This window comes from Mustela erminea, chromosome 15, assembly GCF_009829155.1.
Source record: "Mustela erminea isolate mMusErm1 chromosome 15, mMusErm1.Pri, whole genome shotgun sequence".
NCBI classification, from domain to species: domain Eukaryota; kingdom Metazoa; phylum Chordata; class Mammalia; order Carnivora; family Mustelidae; genus Mustela; species Mustela erminea.
This window is the reverse complement of record NC_045628.1, coordinates 34,275,437-34,292,967: the sequence shown is the minus strand read 5'-3', so window position 1 is coordinate 34,292,967 and position 17,531 is coordinate 34,275,437. Positions and strand designations below refer to the sequence as shown.

General features: G+C 34.1%; 1 protein-coding gene across 7 annotated transcripts in view; it reads left to right on the top strand.

The window, feature by feature from the left end:
* The window catches only part of PIBF1 (progesterone immunomodulatory binding factor 1), a 197,868-nt gene that overhangs the window by 53,719 nt on the left and 126,618 nt on the right, over positions 1-17,531 (top strand). For all 7 annotated transcript variants that reach the window (XR_004279083.1, XM_032314449.1, XM_032314445.1 and 4 more), the window contains one exon: positions 5,527-5,625. Coding sequence is in view for 6 of the 7 variants with exons in the window: in XM_032314449.1 (XP_032170340.1) it covers positions 5,527-5,625 (99 nt within the window). In the remaining variant the exon portion in view is untranslated. The remainder of the gene's footprint in view (positions 1-5,526; positions 5,626-17,531) is intronic.

Genomic DNA, 17,531 nt, shown 5'->3' with positions numbered 1-17,531 from the left:
ATGGATTTATGAGATGGATTTAATGAAGTAGTCACTTAGTTAACCATCCACCAGATTCACCCAGTTTCAAACTGAAGGTTGCTGGAGGAGAGGTGGATAGAGGCATAGAATAACTGGGTGATGGACATTAAGGAGGGCATGTGATATAATGAGCAGTGCATATTATATAAGACTGATGAAGAACAGACCTGTACCTCTTAAACCAATAATACATTAAATGTTAATTAATTGAATTAAAATAAAAAAGTTAAAAAAAGGATTTACCCTATTACATTCTAATATATTACATTGTGTTTTATCAGCTACCTGAATGATTTTAAATAAGTTTTTGCATTTTAATGCTTAAACTTTTCGTAACTTGTTTTAAACCATGGTTTGGTTAGATACCTACTCTGGGATAAAGTTTTCACATCTATAAAATGAAAAAATATCTGCCTGACCACCAACTAAAATAAAATGATAGGAAAATATAGTATGTTCAGGCAACAGTAATCTCAAAAAGTTTTTCCTCTGAAAATGCATAGCTTCTCCCAAGAAATTGTGTTACATAAAATTTCCACTTTGCCTTTTTTGCTACGTCATATTCATTCATTTTCAACAACTATGCTAATTAAAGGAACAATTACTGGTCATTTAATTATAAGCAGTAGATAATCCACTTGTAGCCCTTCTTGTCTATGCCATTTTAAGAACGAAGGCATCAGGTGTGGAAATGAGCAGTTTTATGTGTTGTCCAGGAAAATAATGTAGAGGTAGATGATTAATTCAAGCATTTTCCCTATAAATAAGCTTGTCATATAAACAGCCTGTTTCAGTCTCTTTTTGTTCCAACTGGAAAGGATGTATTCACTTTTATTAACCAAAAATATTTTTATATAGAGGAAGAAGGAATATGGGTTGGTTAGTTTTATGCCTGTTGAGCTCTTTTGACAACCACTTTTTATTCCTGGTAAATTTCAAGTTCTGAGTTGTTAGTGATGTTTATTCCAGCTAAGCATGCCATTGGCGTTCGCAAACTCTGATTTGTTCCTGTTAGAATTTCAGAGGTTCTCAAGGTTTTCTCATTCTTCCAACATTTTTCTTGCCACTTTTCAGGTATAAATTTAGATTTGGCATACTGGTGCCATGAAATTTATCTTCTAGTTGTAGGAAGATACATTCCATGTACAGAAATCTGTTGTTAGGTTTGTACTGAGGCTTCAGGTTTTGGTTGTAAGATACTTCTGGCTAAACTTTATATACATGAAATCATCTCTGCACAGATAGATATACTAGTTTGCATGTGAAATATATCTATTTTATTATAATATTAAAATCCTTTTACCTAGAGAAATAAAACTTTTTAAATTTCTTGTTTGAATGTTATAATTTAAATTACATTGTCTCCCAGTTGTTTGTCCCCTGAAGTCCTGGTTTATGCCTGTTTCTCTAGCATGATTATTAATAACACCCTCTTTCACTCAAAAATGCCTCAAGTTGAAAAATACGTTATTTGGATACGAGTTATAATATATACTAGGTCACTTTACTTTTGCACTTTCCATAGGATTGATCAGATTTCTTTTTCCTTTTCTGCCATCTTTCCTCTCTCCCTCCCATGCACAAATACAGGACGGATAGGAGAGAGAAGTATGTGTATGTGGGGGACGAAGTTTGTAGGAAGCAACATGAAAGAATCATGAAAAATCGTTTTGAAATCAAATGCTAGCTTTTTAAAGATCTATTTGAGAGAGAGAAAGAGAGTGAAAGAGTATGAGCAGGGTGAGGAGCAGAGGGTGAGGGACAAGCAGACTCAGTGCAGAGCCCAGCACAGGGCTCGACCTCATGACCCTGAGATCATGACCTGAACCAAAAATCAGGAGTCGGGCGCTTAATTGACTGAGCCACCCAGGCACCCCTCAAATGTTAAGCCTTTTTAAAAGCATTTTAAAGGATGAAATATTTTAATTTTGTATTTAAAACATTTGTTATAATGCTGACCAGTTGGCCAACTCTCAGCATCTCTATTATTGTAATTACATTTGATTATACAGTCAATTTGGACTTTTAAAACATTAGATTCATTAGCTTCTACATGCTGTGGATAGTCTATCAATTTTTTGAGTTTGTTCTTTTGAAGAACATTAGAATTCCTGCTCTTCCATAATTGCATGTTGTTACATTTTCTAATGCATTTAACATTTTAAAATGGATAATTTATTAGTTATATGGCAGTTAGGGTTTTATCTGTGGCCAGAGTATAATCCATCTGGTATTCTAGCAAACCATTCTAATTGGATCTGAAGGAGCATGGACTATAAAAACAATTGTATATATAATATAATCACAGTTCTTTCAAGACTTATTTTTGATTTAACATTTGTGCTATGAAATTGATGAAGGATAATTGGAAGGCACACAGGCAGGGATGAGGGGCTGACGCCCTAAGAGGAAACAACCCTTAAAAGGATTTTATACGGCCCTGGAAGGAGCCTTCCACCCTCTCCCATAATAGGATGACAGGTGTGGGAAGGGTTAATCAGATTAAAGCAGCCCACCAACAAGCCCCTAGACTTAGAAAACTCCAGTGGCAACGCCTTCGGGTCCCCTTCCTCCTGGGCAGCTTTGTACTACCACTTTGCTATCACTCAATAAACCTTGCTTTGCTGCCCACCATTCTACCTCTTCATTCTTCAAAGCGGCATGACCTAGAACCACGGGCACCAAGGGAGGAAAAAAGTCCTGCAAGGGAGACAAAAAGTCCTCGATTTCAAGGAGAAACGGTGCCCTTAAGAAAAGCAGCATAATTTGACAAGGAGCCTGGACTCCAGAACCAGACAATTTGGACACCATAGCTTATTTACTTCTGACCTTAGATAAATACTTAACTTCTCTGTGTTTCAGTCTTCTCCTTTGTAAAAAGGAAATAATGATGCAACCTATTTTGTGGGGTTGTTGTGAAGATTAAATGAATTATTATATGCAAAATGCCTAAAATAGTTCCTAGCACATGGCAAGCACTTTATATGTTTGTTACTACTATTATTGTCAGTGAAATAGATTCAGTTCATATCCGATTTAATTTGAAACCTTAAAGGTCAATTGATAATATTAAAGAAAGTATCTATATCTTTCTGTTAAAAGGAATTGTATGGCTTCTTGTATGCAGGTTGTAGTGGAGATGTGAAAGATGGTAACTGATAAGGAAATTAGGTTCACACAGAAATCCTACCAGCAGACATCTGTGGGAGGACCTGTTGATAGAAACCTCAACTTCTAGCACTTTCTCGGATTCATTTTAATTTTCTTTTTTTGAATTACCTTTACTTATTTGCCCTTCAAGATCCAACTTACATATCTTCCCTTCATTCACTCCTCTTTCTTCCTCCAGTTAAAAAATAATCAACTCCTCCTTTGTGGCCTTGAAATTTTGTTATGCCTTAATATAGCACTAATTATAGTTAACTGGATGATATAGATTGTGGCATCTTGAATCCATTATAACCTTCTAATCATACCTCCACTCAAGCCCTATTATTAGTTTATTCTGGGCTTCATTTTATTCTCTATGACTTACTTTTATTTCTAATGCCCATTTTTGCCAGAAACGAAATATTGTTAGGGACTGAACTTCTCTACCTACTAAAGAAGCATTGATTAATAGTACTATAATTGCAGTCTACTTGGAATTTTACTATTGAAATAACTCAGAGAATAATGAAGCTATCTTTGAGAAATGAAAATTACAACCATTTTGTGATGATTTACTGACTAAAATTTATAGATCATCTAGGAATGAAAAATATATAAATATTTAATATGCTTAAAGAATTTAATTCTATGTATAAAACTAAATTTTCATGTTTCAGTTTGATAGAATAGTTTTGGAAGGTCATTACAATCAGGATAATGTCAGAAAATAATGACATGACATTTTGTGATATCTATTTTAAAATGCACTTCCATTTGGATAATAGTATACAAAAGCTGTTTTCTTTTTAATGTTATCTGTACTACAGTTTTTTTAAAACTATTTTATTTCTGCCTCATAAACCATTTGACTGATGAATCTCCATTGGTTGATGTGTTTCCAATTTTAATTTTGTTGTTAGCATCACAGTGTAAAAGATGACATTTCATAGTGGCACAGCAAGTAAGCATTCCTATCCAATAGTTATTATATAGATTTATTCAAATGATGTGGGTTTTCATGGCTTTCTACTGACATTCTCCATGAATAATAAACACAAAATCCTAATACCCAATCCAGTTCTTAATGGGGGATATGGTGATATGATGTAAAAAACCATTTGCTTTGCAGTAGAGACATCATTGGGCTCAAATTACGGCTTTAACATGGGATTTGACTTTGAAGTAGGTACTTGAGCTCTTGAACTCCAGTTTACTCCACTAGGAAACAGGTTAGAAAATAAAACATAAGGAATTTGTAGAAATTGGGTGTGCACAATCATTTATGTTACACTCTACATTTATTTACAACTATGTTAGGGAAGAGGATTTTTTAAAAATTAAGTGGCTCTCTGAAAGAAGCTTCCTGTTGATCTTTTTCTTGATCCAGACTTCCGCTTTGATTAAAAAAACAAAGGAGATTTGATCTTTAAAGGCTCATATCTTGCTGTGGCACTCTTTTTTTACCTTCTGCCTTTTGGACATTATCCTTAACTGTCACTAAATTTATCTTTCTCTCAATTTCAGTTCCTGCTGTCATCAGTATTGTAAGTGAAGAACTTAACCTAATGCTCTGGCTTCATGCTTTCTTGACCCCTACCTGAATATTGACCTTTATCTCATCTCTCCTTCACTTAGCTTCTTTACTGGTCACACCCTGGATCTTGGGATCAACTAAAATGATGTCACTGAAAGTACTGTTCTGCCTCCACATCACCATCCTTTAACAGCAATCTCTAATCTTCCATCTTGCTTGTACACTATTTACATTTATCTGTTTGTCATCTTAACAGGACTCCATGTCCTTTGCCCCTTATACTTTGTCCTAACCTATCAGCTCTCTTGAGTTCTTGAGTTCTCTTCTTTTCCATTCCTCTGTAAGTGAGATCCCAAGGTCCATCACTTCAATTTACTCATATTCCAAACTTTGTTCCCATTTTGACACTTGCGATCTCTATATTATACTTTTCATTTAAAATGTTTTAGAGAACATTTATTAACTTCTCAAGAGCTCGGTTTCTTCCGGATATTTTATAATCATACCTACTTCACTAAATTATGGTAAGGTTTAAACAAGTTACTGTATATATAAATTGTTGAGCCTACCTTCACCCCATGTGGAGATAAGTTATGGAGAAAGATAATGTGACATATAGAGATAGTCCATGTTTGCACCTGCATTACTGTCCTGCTACAGAAAAACACCAAGGCAGGCAAATTCATATAATATGCACCTTGGGTCACCACCCTCCAGTGGGTCCTTAAAAGTGTCAGATAATTCTAAGCAAACACATTTATGAAACTTTAAAAGATAGATATTTTGTTTTTGGAACAAATGAGTATATGTTTAAATTTTAGAAATCTCCGAGAAGCGAGGGACAATGCTGTGGTGGAAAAGGACCGAGCAGTGATGGCTGAAAAGGATGCTTTAGAAAAACACGATCAGCTCTTAGACAGGTAAGCATTCTAAAAATCTGGAAATGTTAAAAACTCTTTTTTTATTTTCGTTGCTTTAACTTTTTCTTCTAAGGAAAAATATTTTTAATAGAAGTATAATATTTAATTCCATTGAACTATAGTTACATGCATTGTTTTTGTAATATGTAATTATTGCATATACTAAAACAAGATATAGCACATTATAGTCACCCTACAGAGTTTCCTTGTATGCCTTTTATCCATCTCAACCACTATTCCTCAAAAGGTAAACACTGTCTCATTTCTGTCACCATGGCTTAGTTTTGCTCATATTGGATTGAAAATGAATGGAATTGTATAGTATATACTTTTTTGTTTCTAGCTTCTTTCATTCAACATTATATTTTCATCCATTTTGTTGTTATATCAGTAGCTCATTCCTTAGTGTTGCTGGGTATGAATATACCACAGTTTGTTTTATTTACTCACCTATTAGTGGACATTTATGTTGTTTCCATTAGGTTGTTGCCATTTTGTAGCTATCATGAATGAAGCTACTATGAACTTTTTTATAAAGTCTTGTTTGGGTATATGTTTTTTTATTTATCTTTGGTAAATTTTCGCTAGGAGTTGAATTGCTAATCATAAAGTGGAAGGAGTTTTACTTTAAAAGAACCTACTGAACTTGAGTCCAAAGTGTTAATACCATTATATGTCCCCAGATCATTTCTTAAAAATCTGTATGCTCTGGCTCATATGTGTTGGAGAAAGGGAAAGAAAGAAAATGATTTGTCTTTAACTTATCAATAGAAAAGTGTATTTATTTTTAGTAATCTAGCTAATAGGAAAATCACTGATGAGTATTAAGGTAAATACTGTTGAACACTCTAGATTATCAGTGGTTTGACTACATACAGAGTAAACAGAATCATTACCCTTTTATTTCAACTTTTATTTTGAAAATAATTTCAGAGAGAAAAGTTGCTAAACTAGTTTGTCAAGTTTCCATATACCTTTCACATACTGATAAACTTTGAAAATAACTCAGTGAAGCTTTTAATTATTAAATGAAGACTTACAGATTCATTTGTGATTTAAGCAATATCTGACACTAAAAATTGAGGTAAGTCTTCATATAATTAAACTATTACTGAGATCTTCTAGAAGTGGCTCAAATTGTTATACTTCTGAATTCACATCAACTTTATAAACTTGGCACATTAATAAAAATAATATTAGAGGAGTCTCTTCTGTAATGTGAACGTATATCTAAATCCAAACATTTTAATATAAAATACATTTATAAATCAACTGTTTTTATTGGATTGCTGTTATAACCTACCATAAGATCTTTTATTATGTATAACCCTTGCATTTATGAAACTATATGGTATACACGAAAGATTTGGTTTTTTGTTGATGTTGTTTTTTAATGTGACGTTTTTAGGAATGGTCTAGAATAACACTGATGGACAAACTAACAAACTTCAAAAGAAAGTGCAAGTTTTTAGCCAGTAAAACAGAACTGTTATATTCGGAATTTTATAACTTACTAGCATTTCATTTTTGTGAATTTGGAGAAAAGAGAATAGTAAATATGACCTTAACATTGGCTTTTTTATATTTTTCTCACCTCTCTTTTGTTCTAAACTCTGGTTCTCTAAAATCCTTCTTACCTTCCTTGTCCATATACTAGCAACTGGTATTTATCCTAAAGGCCGTGGGACGCTTTAGTTCTTAAACGGATCTTTTGAATTATTGAGAACTCAATCATTTAAAGTTTGTAAAGCATGTAGAACAGTGTCTTGCACATAACTAGTAATATAGGAATGTTTGTTTTTATTATTATAAAACAATTGTTCAATTAGTTCTGAACTCTTGCTATTTAAAAGTTGATCTTTTAAAATAATTTTCCACTAGAATTTTGAATAAACTGGAACAGCTCATTTTTCCCATTAAGGTTTAATTGATACACAGTATTATATTTTATTTCAGGTGTATAACATAGTGACTCAGTATTTATACACATTACAAAAGGATCACTACAACAAGTTACCATCTGTCACCATGTAAAGTTTTTAAAATGTTATTGACTGTATTCCTTATGTTGTACATTACATCCCCATATATTATTTATTTTATAACTAGAAGGCTGTACCTCTTAATCCCCTTCAACTATTTCTTCCATCCCTCTATCTGCTCTCTCCTCTGGCAACCATCAGTGTATTTGAGTCTGTTTCTGCTTTTGTTTGTTTGTTTGTTTTGCTTCTTAGATTCCACATGTAAATGAAATCATAAGGTATTTGTCTTTCTCTGATTTATTTCACTTACCATAATATGCTCGAAGTCTACCCATGTTGCTGTAAATAACAAGATTCCATTCTTTATTAGAATTAATATTCTTGGGGGGGTGTACACACATACCTACATACATTTACACACATACACACACAACACATCTTCTTTTTTTTTTTTTTAAAGATTTTATTTATTTATTTGACAGAGAGAGATCACAAGTAGGCAGAGAGGCAGGCAGAGAGAGAGAGGAGGAAGCAGGCTCCCTGCTGAGCAGAGAGCCCGATGCGGGACTCGATCCCAGCACCCTGAGATCATGACCTGAGCCGAAGGCAGCGGCTTAACCCACTGAGCCACCCAGGCGCCCCACACAACACATCTTCTTTATCCATTCATCTGTCTGTGGGCACTTGGGTTGCTTTGATACTTTGGCTGTTGTAAATGATGCTGTGATTAGCATAGGAGTGCTTGTATCTTTTCAAATTAGCGTTTTTGTTTTCTATGGATAACAGAATTATAGTTATCTATAGCTGTAGAATTGCTGGATCATATGGTCATTCTATTTTTAACTTTTTAAAGGAACCTCCAAATTATTTTCCATAGTTGCTATGTCAATTTTCATTTGCACCAAAAGTGCACAAGAGTTCCTTTTCTCAAGTGCTCCACATCACTTGTCATCAGGGAAATACAAATCAAAACCACAGTGAGATACCACCTCACGCCAGTCAGAATGGCTAAAACAAGTCAGGAAACGACAGATACTGGCAAGAATGTGGAGAAAAGGGAACCCTCCTTCACTGTTGGTGGAAATGCAAGCTGGTGCAGCCACTCTGGAAAACAGCATGGAGGTTCCTCAAAAAGTTGAAAATGGAGCTACCCTACAACCCAGCATTTGCAGTACTGGGTATTTACGCTAAAGATAAGAATGTAGTGATCCAAAGGGGCACGTGCATCCAAATGTTTATAGCAGCAATGTCCACAAGAGCCAAACTATGGAAAGAACCTAGATGTTCATCAACAGATGAATGGATAAAGAAGAGGTGGTATATCTATACCATGGAATACTGTGCAGCCATCAAAAGAAATGAAATCTTGCCATTTGTAACAATGAGGATGGAACTAGAGGGTATTATGCTGAGCGAAATAAGTCAATCAGAGAAAGACAATTATTGTATGATCTCCCTGATAGAGGAATTGGAGAGGTAAAATGGGGAGTTTGATGAGTAGGGAAGCAAAAAATGAAATAAGATGGGATTGGGAGGGAGACAAACTGTAAGAGACTCTTTTTTTTTTTTTTAAGTAATTTTTTAAATTTTTATTTATTTATTTGACAGATAGAGATCAAAAGTAGGCAGACAGGCAGGCAGAGAGGAGGAAGTAGGCTCCCTGCTTCGCAGAGAGCCCGATGCGGGGCTCGATCCCAGGACCCTGAGATCATGACCCGAGCTGAAGGCAGAGGCTTTAACCCACTGAGCCACCCAGGCGCCCCGAGACTCTTAATCTCACAAAACAAACAGGGTTGCTGCGGGGAGGGGGGTATGGAGAGGTTTGGTTGGGTTATATGGACATTGGGGAGGGTATGTGCTATGGTGAGTGTTGTGAAGTATGTAAGCCTGACGATTCACAGACCTGTAACCCTAGGGCAAATAACACATTATATGTTAATTTTAAAAATAATAATACTTTGGAAATTTTTTTTTTAAAAAGAGTTCTCTTTTCTCTACATCCTCACCAACATTTGATATTTCTTGTCTTTTCAGTAATAGCCATCCTGACAGCTGTTAGGTGATACCTCTTTGTGGTTTTGATTTGTGTTTTCCTGATAATTAGTGATATTGAACATTTTTTCATGTGCCTTTTGGCAATCTGTATGTCTTTGGAAAAATGTCTATTCCGGTCCTCTGCCCATTCTGTAATCAGATTGTTTTTTAACCTTAACCTGTGTGAGTTCTTTTTCTAAATAGATACTAATCTCTATTTATATATATCATCTGCAAATATCTGCTCCTATTCCGTATGTTGTGTTTTTGTTTTGTTGATAATTTTCTTTGCTGTAAAAAAACTTTTTAGTTTGATGGAGTCCCATTTGTTTATTTTTGCTGCTGTTGTCTTTGTCTGAGGGGACAGATCCAAAATAATAGTGCTAAGATCAATGTCAAAGAATTACTGCCTATTTTTTTTTCAAGGAGTTATGGTTTCAGGTCTTATGTTTAGGTCTTTAATCTGTTTTTGAGTTTATTTTTGTTTATGGTGTAAGAAGGTAGTCCAGTTTGGGTGGCTTTCCAGTTTTCCCCAATACCATTTACTAAGAGATTCTTTTTTTTCCAGTATATATCCTTGCTTCCTTTGTCATAGATTAATTGACCATTTAAGTATGGGTGTATTTCTGTGCTCTCTAGTCTGTTCATTGATCTGTGTCAGCTTTTGTGCCAGTACCATACTGTTTGATTACTTTAGATTTATGGTATAGTTTGAAAAACGGTTGTGATAATTGAGCTTTACTCTTCTTTCTCAAGATTGCTTTGGGTATTCAGGGCCTTTCATGGTTCCATACAAATTCTAGTATTATTTGTTCTAGTTCTATGAAACTGCCCTTGATATTTTGATAGGGATTGCATTAAATTTGTAGATTGCCTTAAGTTAGATATTTTACCAACATTAGTTCTTCCAATTCTTCAACGTTGTATATCTTTCCACTTAGTTGTTCTTAGTTTCTTTCATCAATGTGTTACAATTTTCAGAGTACAGGTCTTTAACCCCTTGGTTAAATTTATTCCTAGATATCTTACTCTTTTTGATGGAATTTTAGATAGAATAGTCTTCTTAATTTCTCCTTCTGAGAGTTTGTTATTAGTGTACAGAAATGCAACAAATTCATGTATATTAATTTTGTATCCTCCAGGTTTACTGAATTTATTTGTTAGTTCTTTTAGTTTGGTGGAGTCTTTAGGGTTTTCTATATATAGTATCCCATCATCTGCAGATAATGACAGTTTTATTTCTTCCTTTCCAGTATGGATGCCATTTTTTTTTTTTCAGTCGAACTGCTGTAGCTAAGGACTTCTAGTAGATGTTGAATAAAAGTGGTGAGAGTGGGCATCCTTATCTTGTTCTTGATCTTAGAGAAAATGCTTTTAGCTTTTCACCATTGAGTATATTAGGTGTGGCTTTGTCATCCATGGTCTTTATTATATTGAAGTACGTTACCTCTATACTCATTCTGTTGAGGGTTTTTATCATAAATGGATGTTGAATTTTGTTGAATGGTTTTTCTCTATCAAGATGATCGTATGATTTTTATTCTTCATTATGTTGATATGGTATATCATGTTGAATGATTTGTGGGTGTTGAACCATCTTTGTATTCTTAAAATAAATCCTTATTCATGGTGTATGATCCTTTTAATGCCTTGCTGAATTTGGTTTGCTAATATTTTTTGAGGATTTTTGCATCTGTGTTCATCAGGGATATTGACCCGTAATTTTCTTCTGTGGTGTCTTTGTCTGGTTTTGGTATCAGGTTAATACTGACCTCATAAAATGAGTTTGGGAACATCCTTCCTCTTCAATTTCCTGGAATAATTTGAGAAAGATAAGTATTAACTGTTCTAAATGTTTGGTAGAATTTACCTAAGGAGCCATTTGGCCCTGGTCTTCTGTTAGGAGTTTCTTTTATTTCTCATTTAGTTTCATTTCTAGTAAACCAGTCAATTTAGTTTTCTATTTCTTCATGATTTAATCTTGGAAATGTGTGTGTTTTTATGAATTTATCCATTTCTTCTAGGTTGGCCAATTTGTTAGTGTATGCTTGTTCATAGTTGTCTCCTGTGATCCTTTGTATTTCTGTGTTGTTGGTTGTAATTTTTTTTTATTTTATTTATTTGGACCCTCTCTCTGTTTCTGGATGAGTCTGTCTAAAGGTTTATCTGTTTTGTTTATCTTTTAAGAAACTGCTTTTAATTTCATTGATCTTTTTCTTTTTTGTGGTGGGGGGAGGTCTCTGTTTCATTTATTTTCACTCTGATCTTTATTACTTACTTCCTTCTTAAACTTTGGGCTTTGTTCTTAATTTTCTAGTTCATTTAAATCCTGGTTTGCTGCTGCTGTTGTTGTTTGTTTTTGTTTTGTTTTGTTTTATTTCCTTTTGCCACCCTGTGTCTTTTGATTGGAGAAGTAGGTCTATTTACATTTAAAGTAGTTGTTAGTAGGTTTTGTTCATTGTTTTCTGCTTGGTTTTGTAGTTCATCTCCATTTCTTTCTTCTTTTCTTGCTCTTTTTCCTTTATGGTGTGATGCCTTCATTTGGTGTCATGTTTATAATTCCTTTCACTATTTTTCTTGTATCTATTATAAGGTTTTGGTTTGTGGTTACCATCTCTCTCTCTACATATATTTATAACAATCTATTTTAAGTCAATGGCTGCCTAAGTTCAAATGCATTCTAAAAGCACATTTTTACTCTGCCCCTTACCATGTTTTATATTTTGATGTCATATTTTACATCTTTTTATTTTGTATATTCTTCAACTAATCATTATAGTTATACTTGATTTTACTTCTTCTTAATCTTCATACTAGCTTTATAACTCATTAATTTACTATCTTTATAATTACCTTTAATAGTGAGAATTTTTTCTTTCATATATTTCCCTATTTCTAGTTACAGCCTTTCCTACTTAAAGACGTCTGAATCTTCAACATTTCTTATAAGGCTGGTCAAGTGGTGAGAAACTCCTTTAGTTTTGCTTGTCTAGAAAACTATCTCTCCTTCAATTCTGAATGATAACCTTACTGGGTGGAGTGTTCTTCATTCTGAGTTTTTTCCTTCCAACACTTTGAATATATCATGCCCCTCTCTTCTGACCTGTGAAGTTTCTGCTGAAAAATCAGCTGATAGTCTTACAGAGGTTCCCTTGTATGTGACTAGCTGTTTTTCTCTTGCTGCTTTTAAGATTATCTCCTTATCTAATATTTGGCATTTTAATTATAATGTGTCTTGGTGTAGATCTCTTTGGGTTCATCTTGTTTTGGACTGTCTGTGCTTGGACTTTAGTATTTGTTTCCTTCCTTAGGTTGGAAAAATATTCAGATATTATTTCTTCAAATAAGCTTTGTGCATCTTTCTCTCTTTTCTCTTTCTGGGATTCCTGTAATGCAAATGTTAGTACATTTGATTTTGTCCCAGAGGTCCCTTTAACAATTCCCATTTTTAAGAATTTTTTTTTTCTTTTCTGATGGGGTGATTTGTACCACTAGTCTATTTTTCTGTATCATCTAATCTCCCTTTGATTCCCTCTTGTATTTTTCATTGGAAAACTAGGTCCATTTACATTTAAAACAGTTGTTAGTAGGTAGGTATTTATTGCCATTTTGTCCATTGTTTTCTGGTTGTTTTTATATAAACCAGCTCTGGTTGCTATATTCTTGTGTTTTTTATTTGTTAAAGCTCATCCATTCTTCTCCCAGGTTTGGTGATCATCTCTATGACCATCCCTATCTATCAGATAGATTATTTATCTCTCTTTCATTAAGGTCTTTTTCTGGGTTTTTGTCTTTTTTTTCATTTGGAATTATGTTTTTCTGTCTTCTCATTTTGCCTGATTTTTGTGTTTGTTTCTGTGTATTAGGCAAATTGGCTACCTCTCCTTGTCTTCAGGAGTGACTTTTTATAGATGTCCCCTGGGATCCAGAACTGTAGTCCTGCCTGCTCACCAAGCCAGGTGCTCATGGGTTTCCCATATGTAAGCTGTGTTCACCCAGCCGTTGTGGCACAGTAGCAGCTAGAAAAAAATCCCCCTGCAAAGGGATATAATGTTGCTGAATAAAGTCAGAAAAGTAGGATTTTTGATGTCCCTGCAATTTAATTCTTACTTAATTAATCTGTAAATTGAGTATAATTCATGGCAAAAATTTCCAAAAAAAAATTATTAAGGAAACTTGACAAAATGACTAAGATTCTTCTTCAGAGTTGTTGTGGTTATTCTTGTACCTGCCTATCCTTGTACTTTCATTTTTTCCATGTGAATTTTTATAGTTATATTTTTCACATTATACCTTTTATGATCCCAAGTTCATTTTGGGTATGGTGTAGATAGAAAACTAATTTATTTTTCATGAAAATGTCAGTTTCTTTAAGTTAAACTATACATTTAATGGGATCCAAGTAGAAATATCAGCAAGTTTGTTTGTGTTTTGTTTTTAAGTCTAACTTCCTCTTGTGTTGGTTGGTGTTAGAAAGCACAGGCTTTTGGGATCTTAATAAGGGGAAGTGAGTTAGGGATGCATTTAGATTAAGTGCTTTACAGTAATTTCTGTTTATAGTAAAATTATTGCCAGCCGTTTCTTACTAGCAGTGACTTCAGGACTATTCTTTTTTTTTTTTTTTTAAGATTTTATTTATTTATTTGACAGAGATTGCAAGTAGACAGAGGCAGGCAGAGTGAGAGGAGGAAGCAGGCTCCCTGCTGAGCAGAGAGCCTGACGTGGGGCTTGATTCCAGGACCCTGGGATCATGACCCAAGCCAAAGGCAGAGGCTTTAACCCACTGAGCCACCCAGGTGCCCCACTTCAGGATTATCCTTTCCATCTATCCAACCCCCGTAAGTGTTGAGAACCAGGAATATGTCTTAGGTAACCATTACTGGAATGAGGCCTTCTTTCTTTATGGAGGATATGCAAGATGCAATAATATCTTATTTTGGAGGAGATGCCCTGGAGTTTGTCAGACATTAGGTTACTGATGTGATGTGTTCCTGAATCTTTGTAACTTTTTTTCTTTCTAGCTTTATTGAAGTATAATTGGCAAATAAAACTATAAGATATTGAAAGTATGTAAACTGATGGTTTGTTATAGGTATACATTTTGGAAAGATCAAGTTAACACATTTCTTACCTCACATGTTACCTTTTTTTTTCTCTCGGTGAGAACATTTAAATTTTACTCTCTTAGCAAATTTCAATTAACGATATTCTACATTAGATCCTCAGACTTTTTTCATCTTATAGCAAAAATTTTTTAACCAGACATATTAAATCTATGATTTATATGGAAATATTAAATAAATGAGTTTCTGAATCAGAAACTTAACAAATTTTAAGATTAAGGTTAAGAGTCTCTTGTGGTTTGTCTCCCTCTCTGGTTTCATCTTGTTTTATTTTTCCCTTTCTTCCTATATGAGCCTCTTTTTTTTTTTTTTTCCTTAAATTCCGGATATGAATAAGATCATATGATAATTGTCTTTCTCTGATTGACTTACTTCACTTAACAATATACCCTCTAGTTCCATCCACATCGTGGCAAATGGCAAGATTCCAATTTTTTGATGCCTGAGTAGTATTCCATTGGCTGTATCCATTCATGTGTCACTGGACATCTGGGCTCTTTCCATAGTTTGTCTATTATGGACATTGCTGCTATAAACATCGGAGTGCATTATATTTGTATCCTTTGCATAAATACCTAGTAATACAATTGCTGGGTCATAGGGTAGCTCTGTTTTCAATCTTAAGGAACTGCCATCCTGTTGTATAGAGTGGTTGTACCAGCTTGCATTCCCACCAACAGTGTAACAGGGTTACTCTTTCTCTGCATCCTCACCAACATCTGTTGTTTCCTGACATTCAGAGTAACTACTAAAAGATTTGAATTTAGTGCTATTGTATTTCCTATAAAGTCACTGTTTCTGCATATTGTCTCTGTTCCTTTCTGGTATGTGTTACTTTTAAGCTCTCTTTTTCCTTAGAGGACCCTTTAATATTTTTTGTAGGGCTGGTTTAGTGATCACAAATTCTTTTAGTTTCTGTTTGTCCTGGCAGCTTTTTATCTCTCCTGTTTTGAATGACATCCTTGCTGGTTAAAGCATTCTTGGCTGCATATTTTTCTCATTTAGCACCCTGAATATATCATGCCTCTTTGTTCTGACCTGCCAGGTCTCTGTGGCTATGTCTTCTGCCAGTTTAATGTTTCTACCCTTGTAGGTTAAGGACATCTTGTCCCCAGACTGCTTTCAAGATTTTCTGTTTGTCTCAGATTTACAAGTTTCACTGTAACATATCAAGGTGTTGACCTATTTTTGTGGATTTTGAGGTGCGTTCTTTGTGCCTCTTGGACTTGAATGCCTGAGTTCTCCACTATAATTTGCTCTGATAAACCTTCTGCCTCTCTCAATCTCTCTCTCCTCTTCTTCTGGGATCCCAATTATTCTAATATTGTTTTGCTTTGTGGTATCACTTGTATCTTGAATTTTACCCTCCTGATCCAATAGTTATTTATCTCTCTTTTTGTCAGCTTCTTTAATCTCCATCATTTTGTCTTTTGCCTCATTTATCCTAGCAGTTAGAACCTCCTTTTTTGATTGCTTCTCATTAAAGCCTTTTTTATTCCAACCTGATTAGATTTTAGTTCTTTATTTCTCTAGAAAGGGATTCTCTATGTCTTCTATGCTTTTTTCAAGCCTAGCTAGTATCTTTATAATCTTACTTATTATTCATTTTGACATCTTACTTATGTCCATACTGATTAGATTCATGGCAGTCAGTACTGCCTATTGTTCTCTTTCATGAGGTGAGTTTTTCCTGTCTTGTCATTCTGTCCAAAGAAGGATAGGTGAACAAAAGAACAAAATACTAAAATGGCAACAATGACCCCTGAGAAATATACCCTAAACAAATCAGAAGAGACCCAAAACCAGAAAAAAAAAAAAAAAAGAATATTATCAGACAGGTGAACAGAATAGAGCAATGTGTGTGTATTTTGGTCTATTTGTTAGAAAACTAGATCCCAGCCATAAAAAAAGGAAAACTTACTTATGTACAAAAATAAAATTAAGTACAATGAGAGGATAGAATATAACTGCAAAAATGAAAATTAAAAGGAAAAAAAAAAAAGAAAAGCAAAGAAGGAATATAAACAGACAGGTGAGCAGATCAGAGCAATACACTGTGTCCTGGTCTGTTTCCTAGAAGAAACTGCAACCCAAAATTGTAAAGAAAGAAAAATATATATATACAAAATAAAATTAAATACATTAAAAGGATAGATGCAACTGTAAAGATGAAAATTTAAGAAGACTTTAGAAAAAAAAGAAAAAAGAGAATATGATCAGAAAGGTGAAGAGAATAGAGCAATACAATATATCGTGGGTTGTATTTTGTTCTGTTTATTACAGATTTGCATCCAAAATTGTAAAGAAAGCAAAACTTAGGTATATATAAAAATAAATACAATGAAAGATAGAATGTAATTGTAAAAATGACAATTTAAAAAGACTTTTAAAAAAGAGTTGATAAAATAAGAAATTGGTTGAAAAAGGAAAGAGAAAAACATTAAAATTGAAATATTAAAGAAACATGTAAAAAAAAAAAAAAAAAAAGCATGAATTTTGTATACTATTTTCCCCTGGCACTGGAGTTTTGCAGTTCAGTGTGGTCAGTTTATAAACTTGGTCTTATCTCGATCTTGTTGCTGATCTTCTTGGGGAGGGGAATGTTGTGCTGATTCTTAGGTGTCTTCTCCCCAGGTAGAATTGCACTGCCCTTACTAGGGGTCCAGGCTAAGTAATCTGCTCTGGATTGCTCTATGTGACTTTCAGCCCCTGAAGGCTTTCCACACCACTCTGGAGGATGAGAATGAAAATGGCTGCTTCCCAATCT